The sequence below is a fragment of the Geotrypetes seraphini genome, chromosome 16, assembly GCF_902459505.1.
Source record: "Geotrypetes seraphini chromosome 16, aGeoSer1.1, whole genome shotgun sequence".
NCBI classification, from domain to species: domain Eukaryota; kingdom Metazoa; phylum Chordata; class Amphibia; order Gymnophiona; family Dermophiidae; genus Geotrypetes; species Geotrypetes seraphini.
In genome coordinates, this window is record NC_047099.1 from 22,900,937 (window position 1) to 22,928,324 (window position 27,388).

Sequence of the window (27,388 nt, forward strand, 5' to 3'; positions counted from 1 at the left end):
ATGCTAAATCATAGGGTGACAGGCAGAGAGAACAACAGGAAAAAGAGTGGAAGCAATCTTGAATCCTGAGGGTGAGGGCAGAGAGAGGTGGTGAGATGATTGATCATGGGGAGAGGGACAAAAGGGAATAGAGATGGGATAGGAAGATAGTGGAAGTAAAAGGACAGGGAGATGTATGTTTTTAGATGTATCTAAATAAAAATAATAACAAAAAATTTATCTTTTTTTATGTCATCTTAGCATATTTTATGCTACAGAACGAATTATTTTTTTTAACATGTATTGTTATGGGAAAACGCGTTTCACATAACGAACTTTTCGCATAACAAACTTGCTCCTGGAACCAATTAAGTTCGTTGTGTGAGGCACCACTGTACTTTTTATTGCTACCAATAAACCTGGGAATTTTACTTTGGACATGTTTTGGTGCTAAACTTTGGGCTCCTTTTACGAAGCCGCGGTAACGGCTTTAACGCGTGTGACTTTTCATCCCGCGCTAACCCCCGTGCTAGCCGAAAAACTACCGCCTGCTCAAGAGGAGGCAGCGGCTAGCACGGCCGGTGGTCTGGCGCGCGGTATTATGCACGTTAAACCGCTACCGCGCCTTCGTCAAAGGAGCCCTTTGTCTCTTCCTGTGGTTAGGTTTCTACTTTCTACCTTTTACATATCACGTCCACCGAATGGGACTCTGCTTTCTTTGATTCACAGACGCAAATGAAAGTAGAATGTAGCAGGCTACTGGCAGCTTTTTTTTTTTTTTTTGTAATATTTTATTTAGCAATTTGAAATAATTTCACAAGTATCCATTTATTAACACAAACATAGTAAAAAAAAAAAGGTAAATTAGCTAAATGAAACCGATTAAAGGATAAAATTGAACTAAGGCCAGTACTGGGCAGACTTGCATGGTCTGTGTCTGTATATGGCCGCTTGGGAGAGGATGGGCTGGGGAGGGCTTCAATGGCTGGGAGGGTGTAGATGGGCTGGAGTAAGTCTTAACAGAGATTTCGGCAGTAGGAACCCAAGCACAGTACCAGGTAGAGCTTTGGATTCTTGCCCAGAAATAGCTAAGAAGAAAAAAAATTAAAAAATTTAAATTGAATCAGGTTGGCAGACTGGATGGACCATTCAGATCTTTATCTGCTGTCATCTACCATGTTACTATAACATTTCCCTGTAGAAGCATACTCACTAGACCCCAATGGTAAGAAGGAGCAGAGAGAGAAGGGAAAAGTAACAACGTCCCATCATTTATTAACCCTGAAATCATTGAAGAGGAAACTGCAGATTTTCTTTCCTCCTCCGAGCTCACTACCTGCTTCTCCGATCCGATCCCCCACCGGTCTACTCATCAGCACGATCTTCCCCACTGTCACCCCTTCCATCTGTCACCTCCTCCATCGATCATTTTCCACTGCAACGGTCCCTTATGTCTTCAAACATGCTACACGCCGTAATTACACCACTTCTCAAAAATCCACTATCACCCCGTCTTCCTCCTCCTTATCCAAGCTACTTGAACGTGATGTTCATCACCGTTGACTTGGATTTCGGTCAACCCTAGCCATTCTCGACCAACTCCAGCCAGGCTTTCACCCTCTGCACTCTATGGAAACTGCCAGATCCAAAGGCCTCTATTTTATCCTCATCCTCCTCGACCTCTGCTGCTCTTGACATTGTAGACCACCAACTTCTCCTTGGCACCCTGTCCTCACTTGGATTTCAGCACTCTGATCACTCTTGGTTCTCTTCTTCTCTCTCTCATTTCACCTATAGTGCATGCAGTGATGGATCCTCCTCCACTGCTATCCCACTATCAGGGCTCTGTCCTGGGACCTCTTCTTTTCTTCATCTATACTCATTCCCTTGGTGCTCTGATCTCTTCCCATGGTTTTCAATATCATCTCTGTTCTGACAACTCCCAGATCTAAACTAATCTAAAACTTAACCTTATATACCGTGTCTTCAACCAAAGGAAGCTCGACGCGGTTAACAATCTTTTTTTTTTAAATAAAGTAAACTGAAATAAAAGAGTTAGTTTCTAAAATGTTTATCGAAGAAAAAAGTTTTTAGAAGTTTACGGAAGAGTTGGAAGGAACTGGTACACCTCAAAATTAGGGGAAGTTCGTTCCATAGTTGGGGAAATATAAACGCCAGAGAGCTGCTAAAATTCTTAACTCCTTGAATTCCTTTCCTAGAAGGAAAATAAAGTTCAAATCGATGAATGCCTCTCGCATATGAAAATCTTTAAACATTCCATAGCAGAGGAACAAGAGGAGCAAAGATACCATGTAAAACCTTAAAAATGAAACGTAAACACTTAAACTGAATTCCAAAATAAACCCGAAGCCAATGGAGAGAGAAAAGCAAAGGAGTCACATGGTCGAATTTGCTCTTTCCATAGATCAACTTCGCGGCGGTATTCTGAATCAATTGTAGTCTTTGAAGCCTGAAGTCATGATGCCGTTGTACAGGGCCATGGTGAGACCTCATCTGGAGTACTGTGTGCAATTCTGGCGGCCACATTACAGTAAAGATGTGCGCAGAATTGAATCAGTTCAACGGACGGCCACCAGGATGATCTCGGGGCTCGAGGGTCTCTCGTACGAAGAGAGACTGAACAAATTGCAGCTCTACACTCTCGAGGAACGTAGGGAGAGGGGAGACATGATCGAAACATTTAAGTACCTCACGGGACGTGTCGAAGTGGAAGATGATATTTTCTTTCTCAAGGGACCCTCGGCCACAAGAGGGCACCCGCTCAAACTCAGGGGCGGAAAATTTCATGGCGACACCAGAAAGTATTTCTTCAAAGAGAGAGTGGTTGATCATTGGAACAAGCTTCCAGTGCAGGTGATCGAGGTAGACAGCGTGCCAGACTTTAAGAATAAATGGGATACCCATGTGGGATCCCTACGAGGGTCAAGGTAAGGAAATTGGGTCATTAGGGCATAGACAGGGGGTGGGTAAGCAGAGTGGGCAGACTTGATGGGCTATAGCCCTTTTCTGCCGTCATCTTCTATGTTTCTATGTTTCTATGTTTCTTAGTGATGCCAAGATAAATGGCGTTACAATAATCTAACCGGGATAATATAATAGATTGGTCCAAAACAGAAAAATGACGTTGATGGAAAAGAGATCTGACCTTCCTCAACACTCGTAAGCTGAGAAAACATTTCTTAAACAGAGAGTTTATTTGATCCTTACAAGAGAAGAATCAAAAAGTATTCCCGACATCTACCTCTGTCCACCATAAATCCTACAAGTCTCAACCTGCCTGTCCCTTTGCCACTTAAAACTGAACATGACCACGAATTAGCTCCTTATTCTTCTACCTAAAACTACATCTCCTCTCCCCCCCACTCTGTCTGAGTGGATAACACTCTCGTCCTCCCTGTCTCATCACCTTGCAACCTCGGGGTCATCTTTGACGCCTCTCTAACTTTCTCTCTGATATCTCCAAAATCTCACCCTTCCTCTCTGAGCACGTTACCAAAACCCTTAACTACACCCTTATCACCTCTCACCTAGACTACTGCAACTTGCTTCTCACAGGTCCTCCACTTAGCCATCTCTCTTCCCATCAATCCATTCAAAATTTTGCTGCACGACTTGTATTCCGCCAGGGTCGCCAAGCCCACATCACCCCTCTCCTTAAGTCTTTTTCAATAGCTCCCTATCCATTTCCGCACGCAGTTCAAACTTCTCCTTTTGACTTACAAGTGCATTCACTCTGCAGCTCCTCAATATCTCTCCTCTCTTATCTCTCCCTATACTCCTCTTTGGGAACTCCATTCATCAGGTAAGTCTCTCTTATCTGTACCCTTCTCCTCTACTGCCGGCTCCTCTACTCCTTCTCCCTTGCTGCACCTGACCTGAGTCAGTGCATCAAGCTTCGTCTCTGGCAGTATTCAAATCCAGACAAAATGCTAAGTAATAGTAGCAATGCTAATTACTATTTAGTGTATTGTAAACCTCTTTGGGTGAATCTCTTCATGAAAAGGCAGTTAATAAATCCCAATATATAAATTTATTCCCTGGGGGTCCAGCATGGGTAACTCAATCTGCATTCTGGCGGATGGAGGCAAGGGTGAGATCAAGAAGGGCTCTCCCAACAACTAGTTAAAGGCCTCATTTCATGTGAGAATGATATACACAGAATAATCATCCCTGCAGAAACATTTTGGTTTTTTTGCATTATAAGAGAGGGGTGACAGCCTCACTGCTTCCTCCATGGCTGCATCACGCTTCTAACTCAAGTATGTCAGTCTGACCCGCAATCAAAGGTTTTATGCTGCTGCATGTCCAATTCACATTCTTATCACTCTCCGTCAATGCCGAATCCTTTTCCTCATGACTCATCATTGGCCTGATTGCGGGATTCTGCTTGGGTACATTTGATATACATATCTTCCATCCTGTCATACACAGTAAACAGACATTAATCCAATCCAATACAGAAAATACACTCGCATTTCTTTCAAGCACACAAGCCTAGGAACTACAAGAATTCAGGATAATTCCAGAATTCACTGAATAATCGTAGAGGTCATTGAAGACTTCCCACGCTCCAATGCCAACGGTCAGGGGGGGGACTTGATCCGGGTTCATAGACAACCCCGCGAAAGACAAAGGCGCGCGCCGACAACTGAGCGCAAGACGGAGGCGCGTGCCGAAGAAAATTACAGTTTTTAGGGGCTCTGATGGGAGGTTTTGTTGGGGAGCCCCCCCAGTTTACTTAATAGAGATCACGCCGGCGTTGTGGGGGGTTTGGGGTGTTGTAACCCTCCACATTTTACTGAAAACTTTACTTTTTCCCTAAAAAACAGGGAAAAAGTGAAGTTTTCAGTAAAATGTGGGGGGGTTACAACCCCCCAAACCCCCCACAACGCCCCCACAACGCGGCGCGATCTCTATTAAGTAAAGGGGGAGTTCCCCCCCACATACCCCCCCCCCGTCGAGCCCTAAAAACAGTAATTTTCTGCAGCGCGCATCTCCGCGCTGCGCTCAATTGTCTGTGCGCGCCTTTGTCCCGACGCGCTTTTGACCTGACACCCTTGGTCTGCCACCTTTCTGTTTCAAAACCAAAGAAAACTATTTTCAACAAAATTTCTTTATCCAGTTCAGTATTGATTGAGTCAAATTCTGGATGCATCACTGGGTCTGATTGGCAAGTCCGAAAGTATGAGGAGTACCGCCATGTCCTTCGTGTGCAGTACTGGGCGCCGTACCACAAGAAGGACATGGCGGTACTCAAGGGAGTGCAGAGGAGGGCGACTAAACTGATAAAAGGTATGGAAAATTTTTCATACGCTGACAGGTTAAAAATGCTGGGTCTGTTCTCCCTAGAAAAGAGGAGACTTAGAGGGGATATGATAGAAACCTTCAAAATCCTAAAGGGCATAGAGAAAGTAAATAAGGACAGATTCTTCAAACTATGGGGAGCCACAAACACTAGGGGTCACTCGAAGAAATTGAAAGGGGACAGGTTTAGAACAAATGCTAGGAAGTTCTTTTTTACCCAGAGGGTGGTGGACACATGGAACGCACTTCCAGAGGATGTGATAGGCCAGAACTCTGTACAAGGGTTCAAGGAGGGTTTGGATAGGTTCCTGGAGGATAAGGGGATAGAGGGGTACAGATAGAACTTGAGGTAGGTTGTAGAGGTGTTCAGAAACCACTTCACAGGTCGTGGACCTGATGGGCCGCCGCGGGTGCGGACCACTGGGCGAGATGGACCTCTGGTCTGACCCAGTGGAGGCAACTTCTTATGTTCTTATGATTATTTTTATCTACCTTGTATAGAAGGACTAATTTGTCTCCGCTCCTGACGAAGGAATCGAAACGGAGCTCTGCCTAGAGGACTCCGATACTTTGCATCACCTTTTTGGTTACAGCATTTTCATTATATTATATTTATTTTGATAATTTTTTCATGTTATGATTGTCTGGGGGATTTATTACTCCACTTAATTTTAATCATTTCTCACTCATTGAAAATAACACCGCGTGTCTTTTTTGAGAGATATTTTATCTTCAACAACGAACACTTCAAACTCTTGGTACAAGCGCTAATCCTAGGACTCCTGTAACATTCTAGACCTGCCATGCCCGTCCCACGTGCTAAAACAATTACAAACAGTCCAAAATACAGCTGTTAGACTGATTTACTCGCTGAAAAAATACGACCACATTACCGCCGCTTTCTGAGTTTCACACTGGCTCCCTGGACAACCACGCATACAATACAAATTCTATTGCACCCTATTCAAAGCCCTAAATGGAAATGGACCAAGCTATCTGAGCAAACCGCCTAATCAGGAAAAAACACATCCAGACCAAGGAGAACTCATGCACACTTTACCCAATCAAAGGTATATAAAGCAAAAAAATATACGACGGACTAGTAGCCACCAGAGCAGCGAAACTAGACCGCCACCTCTCCAATCAGCTGACTATGACGCCCAACTACAAAACATTCAGGAAAGAACTTAAAAACTTTTCTATTCAAAAAAATTTGTCAAAAGGTCTAACGAAACCCGATCGACCCTCCACAGGTCCCGACGCTACATCTATTAACCATGTATTCTCCCTGGAAATGCCCAGGCCAACTCTTGTTGAAAGGTATTGGCGGGATAGAAGACGCCAATGTAATATAATGTAATATTTAAAAGATTCAAATTAAATAGGACTGAATGATGTACGGGACAGGACTTATTTAGACTTAGGGTCTGGTGCTAGTCACCTATGAATTTCCCGCCTGGGGTAAAGAAACCAAAAAATGACACATTTGGTTTACCCGTACTGAAGTCTGTATATTGATATTGGATTTAGATTCCGGCGTTCATCTTGAGCGAGACTGAAATTTTGTTCCTAATTGCTTTCTTTGGTTTTGAAATTTATATTTTGGCAAATCATAGGTTTTTCTTCTTTGCTTACACGTTTTTTACACACACCCACACACTTCTTTTGCGCGTGGAACAACGAAGGGTTAAGCAACTTGCCCAAGGTCACAAGGAGATGCAGTGGGAATCAAGTTCACCGCCGCAGGATGCGGAGGCAGCAGCTGTAACCGTAAGGCAACTCCCCCTCCACCTGCTGAGGTGCACGGTGAAAGAGCCACTGCCCTACAAATGAAACTCACCAATGATCATCCCGAATCCAAAAAACAAGGCGATCAGAATGAAGGCCACCAGCCTCACCACCATGCGTTTGGTCTTCACAGGACCTGAGGAGAAGCAGGAAACCACACAGCACGTAAATCAGTAATACTATCACCCCTATTGCCCACGAAAGCCTCATAGATGAGGAGGGGAAGAATGTCAAGCCAGTACTTAAACGGTAGACAAACCTTTGCGTGGGTAAAGTAGTGGCTGAAAGCCTCTGTGCGTCGGCTACACAATAACGCTTCGGTTTGAAAGTTTTGTGCATCTCCCTCTCAGTCTCTTTATAGGAGAAGTAAAGGCCAGCATTGAGCTGGAGTCTTTAAACGTGCCTTACCAGTGACTTCCAATAGTATCTCTGCAACCTTGCTCTGGCCAGCCAGGTGACAACTGTATATCCCGGCATCAGTGGCCTTCACTCCCTGAAGGTTTAGAGTCCCGTTGTGACTCAGCGAGAAGCCGGCGTCCATCAGGGGATGCGCAGAGCTTGCAAGCTCAGCCCCTAGGTCCGACCCCCTCTTTGAGAACGTCCATGAAGTGTGCAGTCTGTGTGTGCTGTTGCTGCACCCAAGCTTAGAAAAGCAGGGCAGGTGGACAGATGCTCCTGCGGTGGCAGCCACGGAGATGCCGAGACCCAGGCCGACAGCGTCTGTGCAGGGTGAGATGAAGCACAAGAATGGGAGGAAAGGATTAGGCAGATTAAGTGTACGCCTGGCAGGGCCTCCGCGTGTGCGGATCGCCGGACTTGATGGACCGAAGGTCTGATCCGGAGATGGCAGTTCTTATGTTCTTATGTTCTTAAGTAATACAGAGAACAGCCTAGATGCTCAAATCCTACCCCAACCTCACAACCCATAAATCTAAAAAATTTCTGATGTCACTGAAGTCCCTGAAGGGGAACAAATATTTAACAGTGTGATGTCACTCTGGAATCAGGCTCTTGACCTAAGTGCCGTGATGGGAATGCCGAGGGCACATTAAACACGGAACGCGGTATGGCATCAACAGAGTACTTTATAGGAAAAAGTCATCCCAAAACCCAACATGGCTATGTTTCAGCACACTGTCTGTATCAGGGGTATAAAGCAGTCTTTCAATGTTGCCTCAGCTCTGTTTCTCTGAAGGAACAACCGATTCTCTGAGCTGCAATCAGCTGTGCATTGCACCTTCATAAACAAAGGAGATACATGTCAATAGCTCCTCAATGGTCTTCTTGCGATAGCTTCTCAACGTATGGAAAGTGCAGTGTACCAGCTGAGTGTGGCTCAGAGGATCTGTTTTTCCAACAGCGAAACAGAGCTGAGGCAACACTGATGGATCAGTTTATACCCCCTAATTTAGATAGTGTGCCGAAAAGTGTCTGCATCAAATCTTTTGATGATTTATTTTCCAGTGTTGGGCTCTATTGATGCCTTACTGCTTTCCTGATTTTGAGGGTCTTATACTTTGATGAATCTTAGCCTCTCCTTCATTGTCTTACCTGTGAGTACGTCAAGTTGTATCTCTGCACAGCTCTTCCTGGAATAAGGGGTCAGGGTGAAAATTTCACAGGTGTAGACTCCACGGTCGATGCCGGTGATGTTAGAGAGCATAAGGGTGATGTCTGTGCTCTGGGGCCAGCCATCTTTCACCAGGGTCCGGTTTCTGAAACTTCTGTTCTGGTAAAGGTTGGGGGAGTTCCTCATATCTTCGTGGTGTACAACTAGAGTGCTTCCTGCACTCTTCTTCTGCCAGACCAGCTCAAACTTAGTGAACGGCAATCCCTCCCAGGAGAAGTTGCAGGGTAAGGAGATGGTGTCCCCACAGGCTCCCACCAAGAACTCTCTCCTCTTTGTGCAGAATAACTCTCCTGTGGGCCAGATACAGTATTTGATTAGGATTCATACAGCATTCTCAACCATAGGTGTCGGAACGGGGGAGGCCACATGAGCCATGGCCTCCCCCCAAATTGGCGGTCGACGGTTGGTGCCCGCCTTCCCATCTGTTTCCTGATGTTGGACTTTATATCTTCGGGGCAGCCACCGTGCAGCGTCAACGAGCAGGCCTGCCCCTGGGACCCTTCATTCTACTTCCGGGAGCAGGCCTGCTCGTTGACGCTTGTGCAGCGGCTGCCCCAAAGATTTGAAGTACAACGCCTGGAGGAGGTAGAAGGTGGAGTCAGGAGCTGGTGACGGCCATGCCGCAGGATTCTGCTGGGGTTAGGGTGGAGCTCCTGGGCCCCTCCCCCCAACCAAACAGCATTCCACAGAAGTCTCTATCTCTCTTTGCCTTGGGCATCCACTTAGATTGTGAGCTCTCTGTGGTAGAGAGGTATTGTACTTACCATCATTGTAAAATGATGACTATATCCTGTAGTGATATAATAATGATACCTATGATTAGATGACCAGTGGAATTTCAAATAATTTCAGCTCAGGGTCCACAGCCTTTTCTAGCAATGTTTCTGTGTCCAATGTAAAGAGCAGGGGTACTCAAGCCTATCCTGGGGGTCCAAATGCCAGTCAGGTTTTCCAAATATCCCTAATGAATATGCATGAGAGAGATTTATGTACCTGTCACCTTCATTCAATTTATTTGGTTTTATATCCTGTCCTCCCACAAGAGATCAGCATGGGTTACAAGTTTACATATATACACAATTTCTCTCATGCACTTTAATTAGGGATTTCCAGAAAACCCAAATGGCCTATGGACTCCCAGGATAGGTTTAAGCACCGATACAGAAGCAAATATCACAAAGATTTCACACACAATACCATGCAAACATAGGAGAGGAGAACATAAGATTTGCCGCTGCTGGGTCAGACCATTGGTCCATCGTGTCCAGTAGACCGCTCACGTGGCGGCCCTTAGGACAAAGACCAGTGCCCTATTTGAGTCTAGCTTTACTTGCGTATATTCTGTTCCAGTAGGAACTTATCTAACCTTGTCTTGAAATCCCTGAAGGGTGCTTTCCTCTAAAATAGCCTCCGGAAGAGCATTCCAGATTTCTACCACTCTCTGGGTGAAGAAGAACTTCCTTACGTTTGTACGGAATCTATCCCCTTTCAACTTTAGAGAGTGCCCTCTTGTTCTCTCCACCTTGGAGAGGGTGAACAACCTGTCTTTATCTACTAAATCTATTCCCTTCAATATCTTGAATGTTTCGATCATGTCCCCTCTCAGTCTCCTCTTTTCAAGGGAGAAGAAGCTCAGTTTCTCTAGCCTCTCATTGTACGGTAACTCTTCCAGCCCCTTAACCATTTTTGTCACTCTTCTCTGGACCCTTTCGAGTAGTATTATGTTCTTTTTCATGTGTTGGACTCAGTATTCCAGTTGGGGGCGTACCACGGCCCGGTACAACGGCATGATAACCTTCTCCGATCTGTTCGTGATCCCCTTCTTAATCATTCCTAGCATTCTGTTCGCCCTTTGGACATAGAGTAGACAGGTGTAAAGCATTAACCTCTAAAATTCACCGTAAACATCTGAAGACCTGGCTATTCTCAAAAATCTGATACTTACTCCATCTCTGGCATTCTAAGCCCTCTAAAAACTCTTCATACTTGGACCTCTAACCCTTCATTGTAGTTCCTTTCCATCCCATCTCCTGTAAACCTCTACCTTTCATTGTAGTTCCTTTCCATCCCATCTCCAGTTAACCTCTACCTTTCATTGTAGTTCCTTTCCATCCCATCTCCTGTAAACCTCTACCTTTTATTGTAGTTCCTTTCCATCCCATCTCCTGTAAACCTCTACCTTTCATTGTAGTTCCTTTCCATCCCATCTCCTGTAAACCTCTACCTTTTATTGTAGTTCCTTTCCATCCCAACTCCTGTAAACCTCTACCTTTCATTGTAGTTCCTTTCCATCCCATCTCCTGTAAACCTCTACCTTTTATTGTAGTTCCTTTCCATCCCATCTCCTGTAAACCTCTACCTTTTATTGTAGTTCCTTTCCATCCCAACTCCTGTAAACCTCTACCTTTCATTGTAGTTCCTTTCCATCCCATCTCCAGTTAACCTCTACCTTTTATTGTAGTTCCTTTCCATCCCATCTCCTGTAAACCTCTACCTTTTATTGTAGTTCCTTTCCATCCCATCTCCTGTAAACCTCTACCTTTTATTGTAGTTCCTTTCCATCCCATCTCCAGTTAACCTCTACCTTTTATTGTAGTTCCTTTCCATCCCATCTCCTGTAAACCTCTACCTTTTATTGTAGTTCCTTTCCATCCCATCTCCTGTAAACCTCTACCTTTTATTGTAGTTCCTTTCCATCCCATCTCCAGTTAACCTCTACCTTTTATTGTAGTTCCTTTCCATCCCATCTCCTGTAAACCTCTACCTTTTATTGTAGTTCCTTTCCATCCCCAGTTAACCTCTACCTTTCATTGTAGTTCCTTTCCATCCCATCTCCTGTAAACCTCTACCTTTCATTGTAGTTCCTTTCCATCCCAACTCCTGTAAACCTCTACCTTTCATTGTAGTTCCTTTCCATCCCATCTCCAGTTAACCTCTACCTTTTATTGTAGTTCCTTTCCATCCCATCTCCTGTAAACCTCTACCTTTCATTGTAGTTCCTTTCCATCCCATCTCCAGTTAACCTCTACCTTTTATTGTAGTTCCTTTCCATCCCATCTCCTGTAAACCCCTACCTTTTATTGTAGTTCCTTTCCATCCCATCTCCTGTAAACCTCTACCTTTCATTGTAGTTCCTTTCCATCCCATCTCCTGTAAACCTCTACCTTTTATTGTAGTTCCTTTCCATCCCAACTCCTGTAAACCTCTACCTTTCATTGTAGTTCCTTTCCATCCCATCTCCAGTTAACCTCTACCTTTCATTGTAGTTCCTTTCCATCCCATCTCCTGTAAACCTCTAACTTTTATTGTAGTTCCTTTCCATCCCATCTCCTGTAAACCTCTACCTTTTATTGTAGTTCCTTTCCATCCCATCTCCAGTTAACCTCTACCTTTTATTGTAGTTCCTTTCCATCCCATCTCTTGTAAACCTCTACCTTTTATTGTAGTTCCTTTCCATCCCATCTCCAGTTAACCTCTACCTTTTATTGTAGTTCCTTTCCATCCCATCTCCTGTAAACCTCTACCTTTTATTGTAGTTCCTTTCCATCCCATCTCCAGTTAACCTCTACCTTTCATTGTAGTTCCTTTCCATCCCATCTCCTGTAAACCTCTACCTTTCATTGTAGTTCCTTTCCATCCCATCTCCTGTAAACCTCTACCTTTTATTGTAGTTCCTTTCCATCCCAACTCCTGTAAACCTCTACCTTTCATTGTAGTTCCTTTCCATCCCATCTCCTGTAAACCTCTACCTTTTATTGTAGTTCCTTTCCATCCCATCTCCTGTAAACCTCTACCTTTTATTGTAGTTCCTTTCCATCCCATCTCCTGTAAACCTCTACCTTTTATTGTAGTTCCTTTCCATCCCATCTCCAGTTAACCTCTACCTTTTATTGTAGTTCCTTTCCATCCCATCTCCTGTAAACCTCTACCTTTTATTGTAGTTCCTTTCCATCCCATCTCCAGTTAACCTCTACCTTTTATTGTAGTTCCTTTCCATCCCATCTCCTGTAAACCTCTACCTTTTATTGTAGTTCCTTTCCATCCCATCTCCTGTAAACCTCTACCTTTTATTGTAGTTCCTTTCCATCCCATCTCCAGTTAACCTCTACCTTTCATTGTAGTTCCTTTCCATCCCATCTCCTGTAAACCTCTACCTTTCATTGTAGTTCCTTTCCATCCCATCTCCTGTAAACCTCTACCTTTCATTGTAGTTCCTTTCCATCCCATCTCCTGTAAATCTCTACCTTTCATTGTAGTTCCTTTCCATCCCAACTCCTGTAAACCTCTACCTTTCATTGTAGTTCCTTTCCATCCCATCTCCTGTAAACCGTGCCAAGCTCTACGAATGTGGAGATGATGCGGTATACAAACCTAAGATTTAGTTTAGTTTAGTCAGTAGTTTTAAAGCTGCTGAACCAAAACAAGATATTTGAATTCTGGACACTGTGCTTGATATTTGAGTGAACCCCTGCGCTGACCTGGAAGTTATTTGAGTGCCAGCCCAGACGATATCTAATGCCGGCACCCACATAGCTAAGCAAGCAAAAATAGGACTGCCTTCGGTGCTGCTAACTCTGCCCACAGGACCCCTGGCATGACCTCCACAATACATGGCAGTCAGAGAGGATATTTGGCTGCACTGTGAAAAGAGGATTACCTGCTGAGTGGGGTTTAATTAGGCAGGAACATCTCCTAAGCTGTTCTCTATGACGCTGAACAGCAGAAAAGCCCTAGTGAATTAATTATTAAGAACATAAGAATAGCCTTACTGGGTCAGTCCAATGGTCCATCTAGCCCATCTAGCCCTCACGGTAGCCAATCTAGGTCACTAGTGCCTGGCAAAAACCCAAAGAGTAGCAGCATTCTATGCTACTGATCTAGGGAGGAGAGGGTTAATAGACTCCCCAGGTGTAGTCTATATATAGCTTTGCACCTGTAGACCTGGAAATTTGCTTGACCAGGCACAGTGACACAAAAAGCTCCCCCCACGGACTTTGTGCTCTTTCTCTTGAGGTGGGGGGGGGGAGAGGAGGGATATGAAAATGCCATTCTGTTCATATGCTGTGTTATCCCAACCTGAACACACACCAAAGGTATGGCCAGAACTCAGATTTTGGGTGGGCCACTGGGTAATCTGGGTGGGCACATGTAGTCTTCCCCCCCGCCCCCCCCCCGTGGCAACTCAAAGCATTAAATACCTGAGCTGGTGGGGATTCCCAAGGCCTACCAACTGCCGAGGTCCTCCAGCAGCAAGAACTGTTGTGTTCCCTACTTGCCACAGGCAGTGGCACTGTCAAAGCACTGCCTCCACCTGGCCCCTGCCCCCCCCCCCCTCCCATGCATGTTTGGTTTTTTGCATGTGTGCTTGGAAAGAACCACTGGCTGTAACAAAGTAGGAAAGGAATCTGTTTTAGACAATGGAGGACCCCTGTAGCTTGTGGGGCTTAGGGATTCCCACAAGTCATACCAAAGGTGTGAGAATCTTGGGTGTGCCTGAGCCCAAAGTGGGAAGGCTCAAACCTACCAGATGTATCCATGGCTATGCCACTAATACACGCATGGAAAGACCCTTGTATAATGCAGCTAGAAATAGTCGCACTGTGAACACTACATACCGTTTTCTGCTTTATAAGGAGGGTTTCAACCATATAGATTACCAGGGGAAAATGGCTTTGAAACTATCCTCTCTTTCTGCACTGCCACTTTTAAGCTTTTATGAAGTGCTGCAGTGTGTCCACAGAGCTGTACAGAGAACCACTCAGTGGCATTTATGATCTCTAGACAAGACAGGCCGTCAGGAGAAACACTTGGCCATGGTAGATGACTCCTCCACACTGAGAATACCACAGCAAGAACACCAAACTTGTAAGAGAGCAATGAATTCATACCTTGCACGGCTGATGTGTAGAGAAAAAGCAGCAGTCCCAGCATTGCACCTTTCCTCTCTGACCCAAGGCTCTTACTTTGGGGTTACAGGGCTGCAAATATTCGGTCTCCTGCGTGATGTTAGAAAGGCAACAATGTGATTGTCCCAAAGCCAACAGAATCAAACACAGACATGTAGGGGCCCAGGGCAGAAATTAGGGAGGGCCCTAGTAACATCACTCAAGATCTTAGGAGTAACAATTGATGCATAATTGTCTTATCAGGAGCACATCAATAATACTGTTAAAAGTTGTTTTTATCGTTTACGTTTAATACGCTCAATGTCTAAATATCTAGAGTCAAAATCCTTGAATATTTTAGTTCATTCTCTCATAATTTCTAGATTAGATTACTGTAATTCATTGTTATTAAACATTACATGCAAGGAACAAAGACGACTACAAATAATACAAAACATTGCTATTAAATTAATTCACCATGGAAAGAAATATGATCATGTAACGCCTTATTTAATAGACTCACATTGGCTACCTATCAATCAAAGAATAACTTATAAAATAGCTTTACTTGTATTTAAAACAATAACTACTAATGAACCACAGTTTATTAACCGTCTTCTAATTCCACTTACTTCAAATCGTTCTCTTCGGTCTAATACACAAGAATTATTAATGGTCCCATCTTTAAAAATAATAGGAACCAGACGCCATGATATCTTCTCAGTTAAGGCTCCACTTATCTGGAATACCCTATCTTTGTACATTAGAAATATTAAAGATCTTAATCTATTTAAAACCAATTTAAAAACATTCCTCTTCAAAGCTTCATTTAGCCTCTAAAATTTTCTCCCTTTTCATGATCATTTAAAACTTCAGTATTTTAAACCCAACCCTAGTGTTTTATCCCTCCCCTACCAACGTTATTTTTTCTTCTTTTAAGATATAAAATATTGTAACTTTTTCCCTTACGTTTTTACCAAAGAATTCCAGTACTGTCCATAATGTCTGTATTGTCAGTCTAATATTCCCCTGTTTACTTATTTAATGTAGTAATGTTAATTTAATTTTAATGTTTTATCCCAATTATATATTTATGTAATTCGCTTAGAAATATTAAGCGAATCATCAAATTTAAATAAAACTTGAAACTTGAAACTTTGAGCACCCTGAGGTTGTGGGCTCAAGCCCCGCGCTGTTCCTTGTGACTAGGCAAGACACTCATTCCTTCATTGCCCCAGGTACATTAAATAGATTGTGAGCCCACCAGGACAGATAGGGACAAATGACTGAGTGCCTGAATGTAAACCGCTTAGACAATTAACAGGTGGTATTTAAATTACTTAAATAAATAAATAAAACTACCCGCGCCTTCCTCAGCTTCAGGCAGGCTTGAGGCCCCTGTACCATTGGTGGTCCTGAGCCAATTGCCCGGTTTCCACCTCCTTTCCCTGGACCTGGTCAGGAATTCCACAAATTATGCCTTCTTTCCAGTAACAGGGGTCACAAACATTGGCACAGAAGGTATAATTGTTTCAGCTACAATAGCAAAGTAACACTCAGGATTTAGGGAGTTGGTTGGGCTGAGAACTTTTCAGCAGCCCCTTGTTTGGCCGGGGGTGAGAGGTCACAGAGCGACGTCCATGTGTGTGGGGGGGGGGAGGGGAGTCATTTCATAACCGAGGGAGGGAATGTGTTGGTTCATTTGAAAATGAACCAAGATAAAAGCAGGTGTGGTTGTCCCGCTTTTCCAGACCGTTTCAAACACTATCCGGAACTGTATCTCTTAACTTATCAGATCAGAAAGATATGAAAGAACTTTGTCCCGCATGCAAATTCGAGAACGTTCCTGTCATAAACTTCAGGAAGCTGAAGTTGCTATTTTTACGATACCGGAATTGGACTTCATAAATCACAAGTGTCCAGTTCACTTCCTGCTCCAGTGCCTTTCTGTAAGGATCCTCTGGGTTTATAATAATAATAATTTATTAATATGCCGCCATACCGGGGAGGTTCTAAGTGGCTCACAGCATGAGAAAAAAAAAACAATACATACATACATTTCCAATAAAAATCACAATATAATTCAATAAAAGGCAGTACATACATTTCAATAAAATTGATCAGAATAAAAGGTACAGAAACATTTCAATAACATTGATCAAGATGAAAAGATAAACCATGCAAGTAAGAAACATGAAGATAAAGTGCAAACATGGCTGAAATAGGAGAAAAGGTAAAACCATTACGAAGTCAGCCTATTAAATAATTGAGTCTGAGTGAATTATATGTAGGGTTACCATAGGACTCCAGGAAAAGGAGCACAGCAAAAGTCTTTCTACCTCAAAAAATTATTACATTATTCTTTCCTAAAAAAAAATATGACCATATCACAGAGGCATACCATGACTCGCACTGGCTTCCAATAGAAGCGAGAGTGCACTTCAAATTCTACTGCTTCCTTTACAAGGCTCTCAACGGAGAAAGCCCAACCTACTGGAATAACCGACTAAATCAATCCTCCTCAACCAGACACAGAAGATCCCACTCACTATTCACTCACCCATCATCCAAAGATGTCAAACGAAAAAAACTTTATGATAACCTAATAGCCTCCAAAGCAGCTAAACTGGACAGACAAATCACCACTCTGTTATCTTCGACTACAGACTACAAAGCCTTCAGGAGAGACATTAAAACCATACTCTTCAAAAAACACATAAAACCTATCCAGCACAACCAATCCCAACCCAATATCCAACACTCTATTTACCCTTAGATCTCTCTAACACTCTTCTATCTACCAAATGTTATCTAAAATCCATAATTTCACCCTATTCTTATCTCCTAAAGACCTCCACTTCCCTTTGGTAACTCTTTACCCAACATATATTACCTTAAAAATTCTATGTCATCGCTTATTCTATTTCTTCAAATTTTGAATGTAATTTTTGTTTTAGTTTGGATGTAATCCGCCTTGAACCGCAAGGTAATGGCAGAATAGAAATCACTAATGTAATGTAATGTAATTCTTTTATAAGTCTTATCAGCGGTACCGCTTAGTGCAGGGGTGTCAAAGTCCCGCCTCGAGGGCCGCAATCCAGTTGGGTTTTCAGGACTTCCCCCATGAATATGCATGAGATCTATTTGCATGCCCTGCTTTCATTGTATGCTAATAGATCTCATGCACATTCATTAGGGAAATCCTAGAAACCCGACCGGATTGCGGCCCTCGAGGAGGGGCTTTGACACCCCTGGCTTAGGGCCCTAACAAACCGGCACTAAGCCCCCAGCATCCGCCTCTTCATTAGTCCATTCTTTAAAACTTTTATGTACTCGTTCAGGGCCCGATTCTCGAAACAAGGTTGCCTTTAACGCGGTCGCTAAACCGGTTCCCGCCAGTTTAGCTGGCATGTATTTTAACGACGAATTCTCAAAACAGCTTACCGTGGTCTTTTCCGAGCTTCCTGGCAGTCTCCGATCCTGCCATGCAAATGGGCTCATCAATATTGAAACGAGCACTCCGGTGGATTCTTCAATATCGCCCAGTTACCTGCGTGCCTGATTTTAAGGCCAAATGGGATCGGCACATGGGATCTCTTCACAGGGCAAAGGTAGGGGAGGGACATTAAGGTGGGCAGACTAGATGGGCCGTGGGCCCTTATCTGCCGTCTGTTTCTATGTTTCTATGTTACTCTCTTTTAATTTTATACTCCTGTTCAAAGTCAGACTGTTGTCCCATCACCTCTGTAAGGGTATTTCCAAACATACTGTCTCATATGCAAATGTTATGCAAATGATGTTTTTTTTTCCACTTGGCTTCCTGGGACAGTCTACATCCAGCAGGTTCTAGCATATTGTTCTTCTTTGGGTCTCTGCTTTCCAGGGGATGATATGGGTAGAACTCATAGGCACAGAAACCTCCCAGGCACCTTACTGAAAAATGTTTGAAGCTTAAAGCAGTGCTTGAAGAGGCACACTGTCTAATATGCGCAAGGCAAATACGTACAGACATATGGGCGGAGCCAAATACACGCTCGGACAATTGCGCGCAAGACAAATGCGTGCTCACAGGACGAAAAAGATTGTTTTCAATGTCCCTTTTTTTTACCTTGTGTTTTCCAAGCTCCTAGTGCGGCCTTTAATGTCCTCCTATGTCCTGTGCCTCCTTCCTATGTCCTTAGTGCCCCTTATACACATTTGCCTCGCGCAAACGTCATGCTCGCCGTTCGCGCGTACAACAGCAAGGCATGTGCACACGCTTTTACGTTGTGTGCTAGCACCCCACGCCGAGTTGTCATGTACGCGATTGTCTGCGCTGAGTTGTTATGCGAGCGATTGTGTTGCGTGTATTTGACCGTGCGCAATATTGTGTTGCGCAGGAGTGTCTTGCGCGCGATGGACTGTGCGCAATTGTGCGGGCGCGATTGTCTTGCGCGCATACGACCAGCCAGCCACCGCTTGAAACAGAAAAAAAAAAACCCCAACACGTATCTTATATGATTTCAAAATGGTTTTGTTGACTTCTTAACCAAACGTCGTAAATGCTATTGGGTCTCGCCAACCGTGGCCAGCATTTAGCTTACTGCAGACTGCTTCAGGGTTTACAGGACACAATATCTTTTTTTTCTCCGTTTCAAGCACTACTTTAAGTTTTGTTTGGACATTTCTGTGATTTTGGGAGGTTTTTCTGCCTGTGAGCAGTGGTGTAGCGAGGATGAAAGGCCAACCTGCTGCTCGCACCAGTGTTGACTCTTCCTCTGATGTCACTTCCTAGGGGTGGGTCCAGGAAGTGATGTCAGAAGAGACGACGCTGCTTGATGATCATCTTACAATCTGGAACACATCAATTCAATCTTTACTAGACAAGGAAGCTCCAACCATCAGCAAATCCATCTCCATTCAAAAAATACGTAATCCTTGGTTTTCTCAAGAACTTTTATTGCTGAAACGGCAATTGAGGTGCCTGGAGAGAAAATGGCGTAAAAATAAATCTGCCAAAAACCTAAAATCATATAAAGAACATGCATGTCTATACAAGACCAAAATTAATTACACAAAAAAATAATATTATTCTAAAAAATCTTAAAAGCAAGAAACCCTTCTATTCTATATTCCATCCTAAAATCCATTTCCCCTAACTCACAAACAGAAGTCAACCTATTATAACAAACCACTTCGGTGGAGGTGGGAGGGCTCTTTTCTGAGGCTTTTTCCTTCATTTTGAGTTATTTTATAACCTATGCTGTCCTTGTATCATACCATAGGACATCATTGCATCAACCATTACTGAAAGTGTTTATTATTTTACATATTGTGTTTTCATGATATCTGGGTCATTTGTGGCTAACGAGAATTGGTTGCGCCATTAAAACCCAATTAAACCCTCATTTAAAAATAAAAAAATAGCTGTTTCACTCTTGGTCTTTGCCAGGCTGCATTTTGGGAGTGTTCCCGTAAAGGCATGATTTATCTTTCACAAGTGGTACAGGCCGATGGGACCATAAAACCTTTTGGAGTAATTAAACGAACGTTTCATTTATCCGCTAGAGATTGGTATCCATACTTGCAACTGCAACATTACGTCTCTTCTCTGAGTAAAGAAGCCCTGGCAGAGGAAGTTCAGGAAATATTGTTGAAGGCACTATGTTTAACTGCTCAAGTACCGATTCCTCTGAGATTTCATCACAGAAACTTGCTGGAGACTTGAATGACGAGGCAATTGCCAATAAGTGGACCTTTGATTTACAAATACCAGGCTTGGCAGATCTGCTTAAAACATGTATCAAACAGGGTGACAAGCTGTTGGTCCAAGCTACGGAGAAAGAACGACGCTATGTACTTCTCCTCATGCTACCTTGAGCCTTGTGTTCTGGAACTGCACCTGCATCTCTTCCTTTTGGCACCAACTCTATCCATGTTGCCCAATTTTGGTCTTGTTCTTGGCGACTACAACCGACATTTCTCTTTATTTTAAGGCTTCATATGTTCCCGGTGTGATCTGAATGTGCGGCCTTTGTTAGGAAAACCATTATAGTGGGCAGGACTGCAATTCTACAAACTTAGCTAACCGTCCAGGCTCCCATGTTAGCTCATTGGAGATCCTTAATGATACAGTTTGCTGGACTTGAACGCCAGGCACTCAATAACTTGGACTGTAGACAAGGGTCTTATTTTGTCACTGCTGGCTACCGTTTTGTAATACTTTGACACCTATGGCCAGAAGTAGACTACTTCATTAACATATAATTGTCGAAGTTTACCCAATTTGTAACTGCTATTCCTTGAAGGGGTGGGATGGGTGGTAACAGTTCTGTGTTATTATATCGGTGTTCAGTTCTGCTTGACATGTTATGTACTAACTTTGAAATGAATAAAAAGGATTTAAACATTAAAAAAAAATAACGACCATTACGCAGCCTCCAGGACCAGCACCTAGGTCCCTTGTGGCTAGCGGCACATAGCGACGCCAAAGCCTGGAAGTAGGCAGGGTTCGGTGTCACTATGCGCTGCTGGCTGCGATTCAGGAAGGACCCTGGGTGCCAGAAATGAGGCCTGTAATACCCTGTCCTACATTTCCAGCACCTAGGGTCCTTGTGAACTGTGATTTTGGACATGGTACCCGTTGTGGCAGGTGTCCATTTTGTAGACGCCTGCCGTGGCAGGTGTCGCTTACAGAATCAGAGCCTATGGGCCTCTTTTATCAAACCCAATAGTGCAGGCTGGCACAGTAAATGCTCCGGTGCCCATAGGAATTGAAAAGGCATCGGAGCATATACTGCAGCTTTCCAACTGGGGCCCTAAGTCCTAAGAAGCCAAATGCAGAGACTACAACTGATACAAAATGCAGCAGTCAGGTTGATCTTCGGGTTGAAGAAGTCCGATCACATAACCCCTTCCTACCAACTCCTGCACTGGCTGCCAATGGAGGCACGTGCGAAGTTCAAGCTGGGATGTCTCTGCTTCAAGGTACTATCTGGTCTAGCCCCTAAATATATAACTGACCTCTTCTCCTTCTCAACCAATAGACATAAGAGAAGAACACACCTGAAGTTCGTTTCCCCACCGGCTAGAGGATGCAAATTTAAGAGACATCATCAACAACTTCTATCGTATCAAGCAGCCTTATGGGGCAAAGACCTGGAAAAACTAATTTCTCACACAAACAACTATGGTGAATTTAGGAAACACCTAAAAACATACCTGTTCTTGAAATACCTAGGTAACGAATCTGAACAATAGACCCCATCACAATCCCACCCCCAAATCTGATCTTGTAAATTGTTAACCACTAATCTCTAACTATGAATGTTCCATTCAATTTGTAAAATCTTTCTAATTTATTGTAAACCGCATAGAACTTCACGGTCCTGCAGTATATAAACTGTTGTTATTATTATTATTATATGAAAAGGGGATGTGGTGGCATTGGAAATTTGCTGTTTAGAGGCCCTATTTAGCCGCAAAGGGCATAAGTTATCCATTTAGTTTATGTGCGCCGAATACATAATAGAGTTGATGTGGTCACTACTTAGTATGTATGCTTTTTTTATATATATTTTAAGTTTCCCACATAGTAAGTACACCAAGCAATAACACTTGTGCATGTGCAGAAAACCTAAATCTGAAGAAAAAAGCATAAAACATAATGGCATAAGCAATCACTGAGGTAAATAAAAAAATTACAACGTTGATCCACTACAATAAGACAAGACTAAGAATATTATAATGCCCTTGTATCGCTCCATGGTGCGACCTCATCTGGAGTAATTGCGTTCAATTCTGGTCTCCTTATCTCAAGAAAGATAGAGCGGCACTAGAAAAGGTTCAAAGAAGAGTGACCAAGATGGTAAAGGGGATGGAGCTCCTCTCATATGAGGAAAGACTAAAACGGTTAGGGCTCTTCAGCTTAGAGAAGAGACGGCTGAGGGGAGATATGATTGAAGCCTACAAAATCCAGAGTGGAGTAGAACGGGTACAAGTGGATCGATTTTTCACTCCGTCAAAAATTACAACTGCAGGGAAATACTTTTAAAACCAATAGGAGCAAATATTTTTTCCCTCAGAGAATAGTTGAGCTCTGGAACACATTGCCAGAGGTTGTGGTAAAAGTGGAGAGCGTAGCTGGTTTTAAGAAAGGTTTGGACAAGTTCCTGGAGGAAAAGTCCATAGTCTGTAGAAGGTATGGAGAACTTGAGCTACAAGGATCGCCTCAGAAAACTGGGATTATTCACCCTTGAGAAGAGAAGCCTGAGAGGGGATCCGATAGAGACTTTTAAATTGCTAAAAGGAATTGACAAAATGGAGCAAGCTCACTCACCAACAGGGGGAAAGGATGGATAGCAAGAAATAGCTTTATTCACATTGGCGAATGTGGCCCAGACTTGGACCAGAGGTCATGACCTGAAGCTGAGAGGGGACACGGCCAGGACAAATGTCAGAAAGTTCTGCTTCACACAGCGAGTGGTGAACGCCTGGAACTCTCTCCCGAAAGAGATGGTGGAGGAAACTACCATTCTAGGATTTAAGGGAAAATTGGACGCACATCTTCTTGCAGGACACATTGAGGGATACGAGTGACTAATGTATGCACCAGGGTACGCCTGGCTGAGCCTCCGCGTGTGCAGATCACCGGACTGGATGGACCCCAGGTCTGATCCGGTGCAGGCATTTCTTATGTTCTTATGTTCTTATTATGTTATTGAGAAAGACATGGGGGAAGCCACTGCTTGCCCTGTATTGGTAGCATGGAATATTACTACTTCTTTTGGCCAGGTACTAGTGACCTGGATTGGCCACCGTGAGAATGGGCTACTGGGCTTGATGGACTATTGGTCTAACCCAGTATTATTATGTTCTTAAAAGGAAAAAAACCCCACAAGGGCCATCAGGAGAGTTATAAACCCTTATAATATACCTTTATAAAAGTTTTTCAGTTATGTATTTTTAGAACATTATTTACTCCCCTTTTACAAAAGCACAGAAGAGGTTTTTCATGCTGGCTAGTACGCTGATTACTTTCCACTGCTCCGACACTCATAGAAACTCTATGACCATTGGAGCAGCGCAGAACATTCAGCGATAAAATCCTAACTAAAACTAAAACTTAATTTTATAGACCAGGTCTTCAACCAAAAGGTGCTCAACTTGGTGTACAATAATGTAAGTATAGTACATAAATATATAAGAAGAATGTATTCTAAAATAGCTTAGTTTCCAAAGTGTTTAGTAAACAAGAAAGTTTTCAGAGCTTTCTGAAATAAAACAAAGGGACCTAGACTTCTAAGTGAAAGTGGTAACTCTTTCCAGAGCTTAGTTAGTTTGAAAATGAAAGAATGGCTGAATCTCTTGAAAGTTCTATTTTTACCCCTAAGAGAAGGAAATGTAAGTTTTATTTTATTTGAATTCCTAGCAAGATGAGATCTGTGTCCATTTCAATCTAAAGGAACCAAAGTAATAAAAATGCCAAAGAGAATTTTAAATGCAATACAAACACACTTAAATTGAACTCTAAGGTACACTGAAAGCCAATGTTATTCCTTGAGCAATGGGGTCACGTGATCGATTTTACTCTTACCAAAAATGAGCTTGGCAGCAGTGCTCTGTATCAATTGAAGTCTCTGCAGACTGACCTTTGAGAGACCCATTGAGTTGCAATAATCCAACCTTGACAGGATAATTGACTGAACCATTACAGAGAAGTGTTGCTGATGAAAGAGCGCTCTCACTCTTCTCAGGATACGGAGTCTAAAGAAACACTTTTTAACGAGAGAATTTAGCTGATCCTTAAATGTAAGAGATGAATCAATAACAATGCTCAATATTAGCGAGGAAAACTCTTCTGTGCTTTTGTAAAAGGGTGAGGGTTTAGTTTTTTCCAATTTAGATATACAAGGGTTCTTCAATGGTTTCTGCACTTTCATAATTTTGCAGGAAATGGTTGGGGAGGGAAAAGTGGTAAGAAGGTGTTATGTGACAAGTCAGTCAAGCAAAACGGGGTGATTAGGTGGAAAAGTGATATTATAGGTACTGTATGTTTATTTATTGAGCACTTTCTTTATCACCTTATCTGACAAGCAGGTCAAGGCGATATACAATCTTAAAAACACAAGACAAAACAAGAAAAACAATCCAACCAATCTGAGGTGAAGAGTCACGCGATGAAAACAAGGAGACTGCAGATACGATGTACAGGGCGCCGGATCTTTATTGGAGTCCAATAAAGATCCTGTGCCCTGTACATCGTATCTGCAATCTTAAAAAAAATAAAAAAAATTCAGAAACCAGCACCAATAATTGATAGGAAAGACACACATTCAACCTCAAGAAAGCCAAGTGTTTAAAGTTAAAGTGGACAGACAGTTTGCCACCCCCAGAACTAAGCTACTGAACCCCAGTTTGAAGTATTGCATTTTCAAGACACTTTGAAACTGTGTACAGGATAATTCAGTATGGGGGTTGTCAGTGGTGTAGCAAGGGTGATAGGCACCTCGCGCCGCTCCCCACCCTCTTCGTCACCCCCACTTCCATCGGTTCCTTTCCCGCCACTCCTGCTGCGTGCGCAGCCCCTTCCCCGTACCTTTTTAATGTTCATTGCGCAAGCAGCGACCACCCCAACCTGCTGCTTGCACCAGTGTTGGCTCTTCCTCCGACATCACTTCCTAGGTGTGGGTCCAGGACATGACATAAGAAGAAGAGCCGACGCTGGGGCAAACAGCAGGTTGGGGTCACTGCTCGTGCCATGAACGTTAAAAAGGTATGGAGCAAGGGAAGCAGCACGCATGCACAGGGGGGGGGGGGGAAGGAAGGGGGACAGAGAGGAGGAAAGGTGCTGATGCCCCCACCAAGCGGGCACCCAAAGTGGACCCTCCCTCCCCCCCTTTGCTTCGCTATTGGTGATGGTGGTGGTGGTCGGGACCATTTTTCAAAGTTTTGGGTTTGGAAAAAAAGAAAATTGAATATCTAGACTTGCAGTGTGCCTGCTTGGGGTTGAGACGTACAAGGTAATGGGGTCCAATGATCAGAGGGAGTGTGTGGTGGTTTGAGAGTTAAAGAGGACAGGCAGAATGACCAAATTCATCACTGTTCCCATCCCTGCGGATAACTACTGGAAACCATCCGGTGTCATTCTTTAGTATCTATCTCAACCTCCTATGGGTCCCACGGTGCCAAGAGGGCACCCGCTAAAACTCAGGGGGGGAAGATTTCATGGGGACACCAGGAAATACTTCTTCACTGAAAGGGTAATTGATCGATGGAATGGTCTTCCACGTCAGGTAGTTGAGGCCAGTACCACGCTCGACTTCAAGGGACGATGGGACCGTCTGGTGGGGTCGCTCCAGAGGAATGCTTAAAAAATGGATTCTCGAGGAGGGAGGGTTCTTGATTGGGCAGACTTGTTGGGCCGCCGGCCCTTTTCTGCCTTCATACTCTATGTTTCTATGTAACCTCAGTCCTTCTACACCAGCATTCTTCAATGCAAGGCTTGAGGGTCAGTGGCTGAACCCATTCATTCTCTGATTCTTATGTGAGCCAAGTGTAGGATAATGAAACGACATCACTGATGGAATGAGACTTTATGACATCACAATCTCAGCTCTGGAATGTTGCTACTCAACCTCAGTCCTTCTACACCAGCATTCTTCAATGTAAGGCTTGAGGGTCAGTGGCTGAACCCATTCATTCTCTGATTCTTATGTGAGCCAAGTGTAGGATAATGAAGTCATTGTGGCATCACTGATGAGGTTGACTCTAAGGCACTGGTGGAATGAGGCTTTATGACATCACAATCTCAGCTCTGGAATGTTGCTACTCTTTGGGTTTCTGGTAGGTACTTGTGATCTGGGTTGGTCACTGCTAGAAACAGGGCTTGATGGACCTGTAGTCTGTCCCAGTATGGCAATGTTTATGTTCTAACCATCCCGCGTCATTCTTTAGTGTCTATCTCATCCGCAATCCTTCTACACCAGCATTCTTCAATGCAAGGCTTGAAGATCAGTGGTTGTGCCCATTCATACTCTGATTCTTCCCTCTCTCTTTAAAGAATGACTTGGGGATGGTTTCCCATGGGGACGGGAACAATGATGAATTTTGTCACCGTGTCATTCTCTAGACGGGACACCCTTGTAATCGACCTTGAGTGAAGCACAATATTTTAAAGCAGACACAAAAATAGACTGACAACCAAAGCAACTTGAGAAACAGAGATTTAACATATGTAACTCGTATATATAATGACACCACACATAATCTTAGACATCCGACCTGTCCCTAGTCCTAGTCTCCACACACAATCTGACATCGAACCTGCCCCCAACCCTAGTCTCCGTGCAAAAACCCAGACAATCCACCTGCCTCCCAACCCTAGACTCTTTGCACAATCCAAGATAGCCCATATGCCCCCCCCCCAATCCCAGTCTTCACACGCAATCCCAGGCACCCCGCCTGTCTCCCAGCCTTCCAGATACCCAGCTGCCACTCTCAGCTCCTCTGCTGAAAAAAACAGAATTAAAGGTTTACAACCTACCTTTAGCTCTCCACAGACATCTTCTGCTCCCAGCTTGAGGGAGGTAAAGCTTTCCAGCAAATGACACACCCTGTTTGTGGAATGAGGAAACATGTTCTTTGTACTATCATTGTTTAACTGTCAATATAGTTTATGTGGTCAAACTTGAAATACAATCCCCAAAAGTCCCTTTAGCTAGCCTGAACCCCTGTATTCTGAGCTTATCCATCACTGATAACTACGAGGGTCATAAATAATGCACACTATTTTTTTTTTTTT

At 43.6% G+C, this 27,388-nt stretch overlaps 1 protein-coding gene across 1 annotated transcript; it reads right to left on the reverse strand.

Moving 5' to 3' along the window:
* Positions 1-3,108: 3,108 nt before the first annotated feature.
* LOC117350837 lies at positions 3,109-27,339 on the reverse strand. The gene is made up of 6 exons (XM_033925491.1): positions 27,131-27,339; positions 14,611-14,718; positions 8,644-9,012; positions 7,501-7,812; positions 7,145-7,228; positions 3,109-4,418 (listed from the first exon to the last, which is right to left on the reverse strand). The coding sequence occupies exons 2-6, from the start codon at positions 14,651-14,653 to the stop codon at positions 4,243-4,245; spliced, it is 984 nt and encodes a 327-aa protein (XP_033781382.1). The 5' UTR covers positions 14,654-14,718; positions 27,131-27,339; the 3' UTR covers positions 3,109-4,242.
* Between the last annotated feature and the right edge of the window lie 49 nt (positions 27,340-27,388).

Bases quoted from the DNA above. Each gene is read 5' to 3' on its own strand.
- LOC117350837 (XM_033925491.1), bottom strand. From the start codon at position 14,653: ATGCTGGGACTGCTGCTTTTTCTCTACACATCAGCCGTGCAAG. The intron at 7,813-8,643 runs GTAAGACAATGA...CACCCTGCACAG, and splicing joins ACAACTTGACGTACTCACAG to ACGCTGTCGGCCTGGGTCTC. The intron at 4,419-7,144 runs GTGAGTTTCATT...TGTGTATGACAG, and splicing joins TGGATTCGGGATGATCATTG to GATGGAAGATATGTATATCA.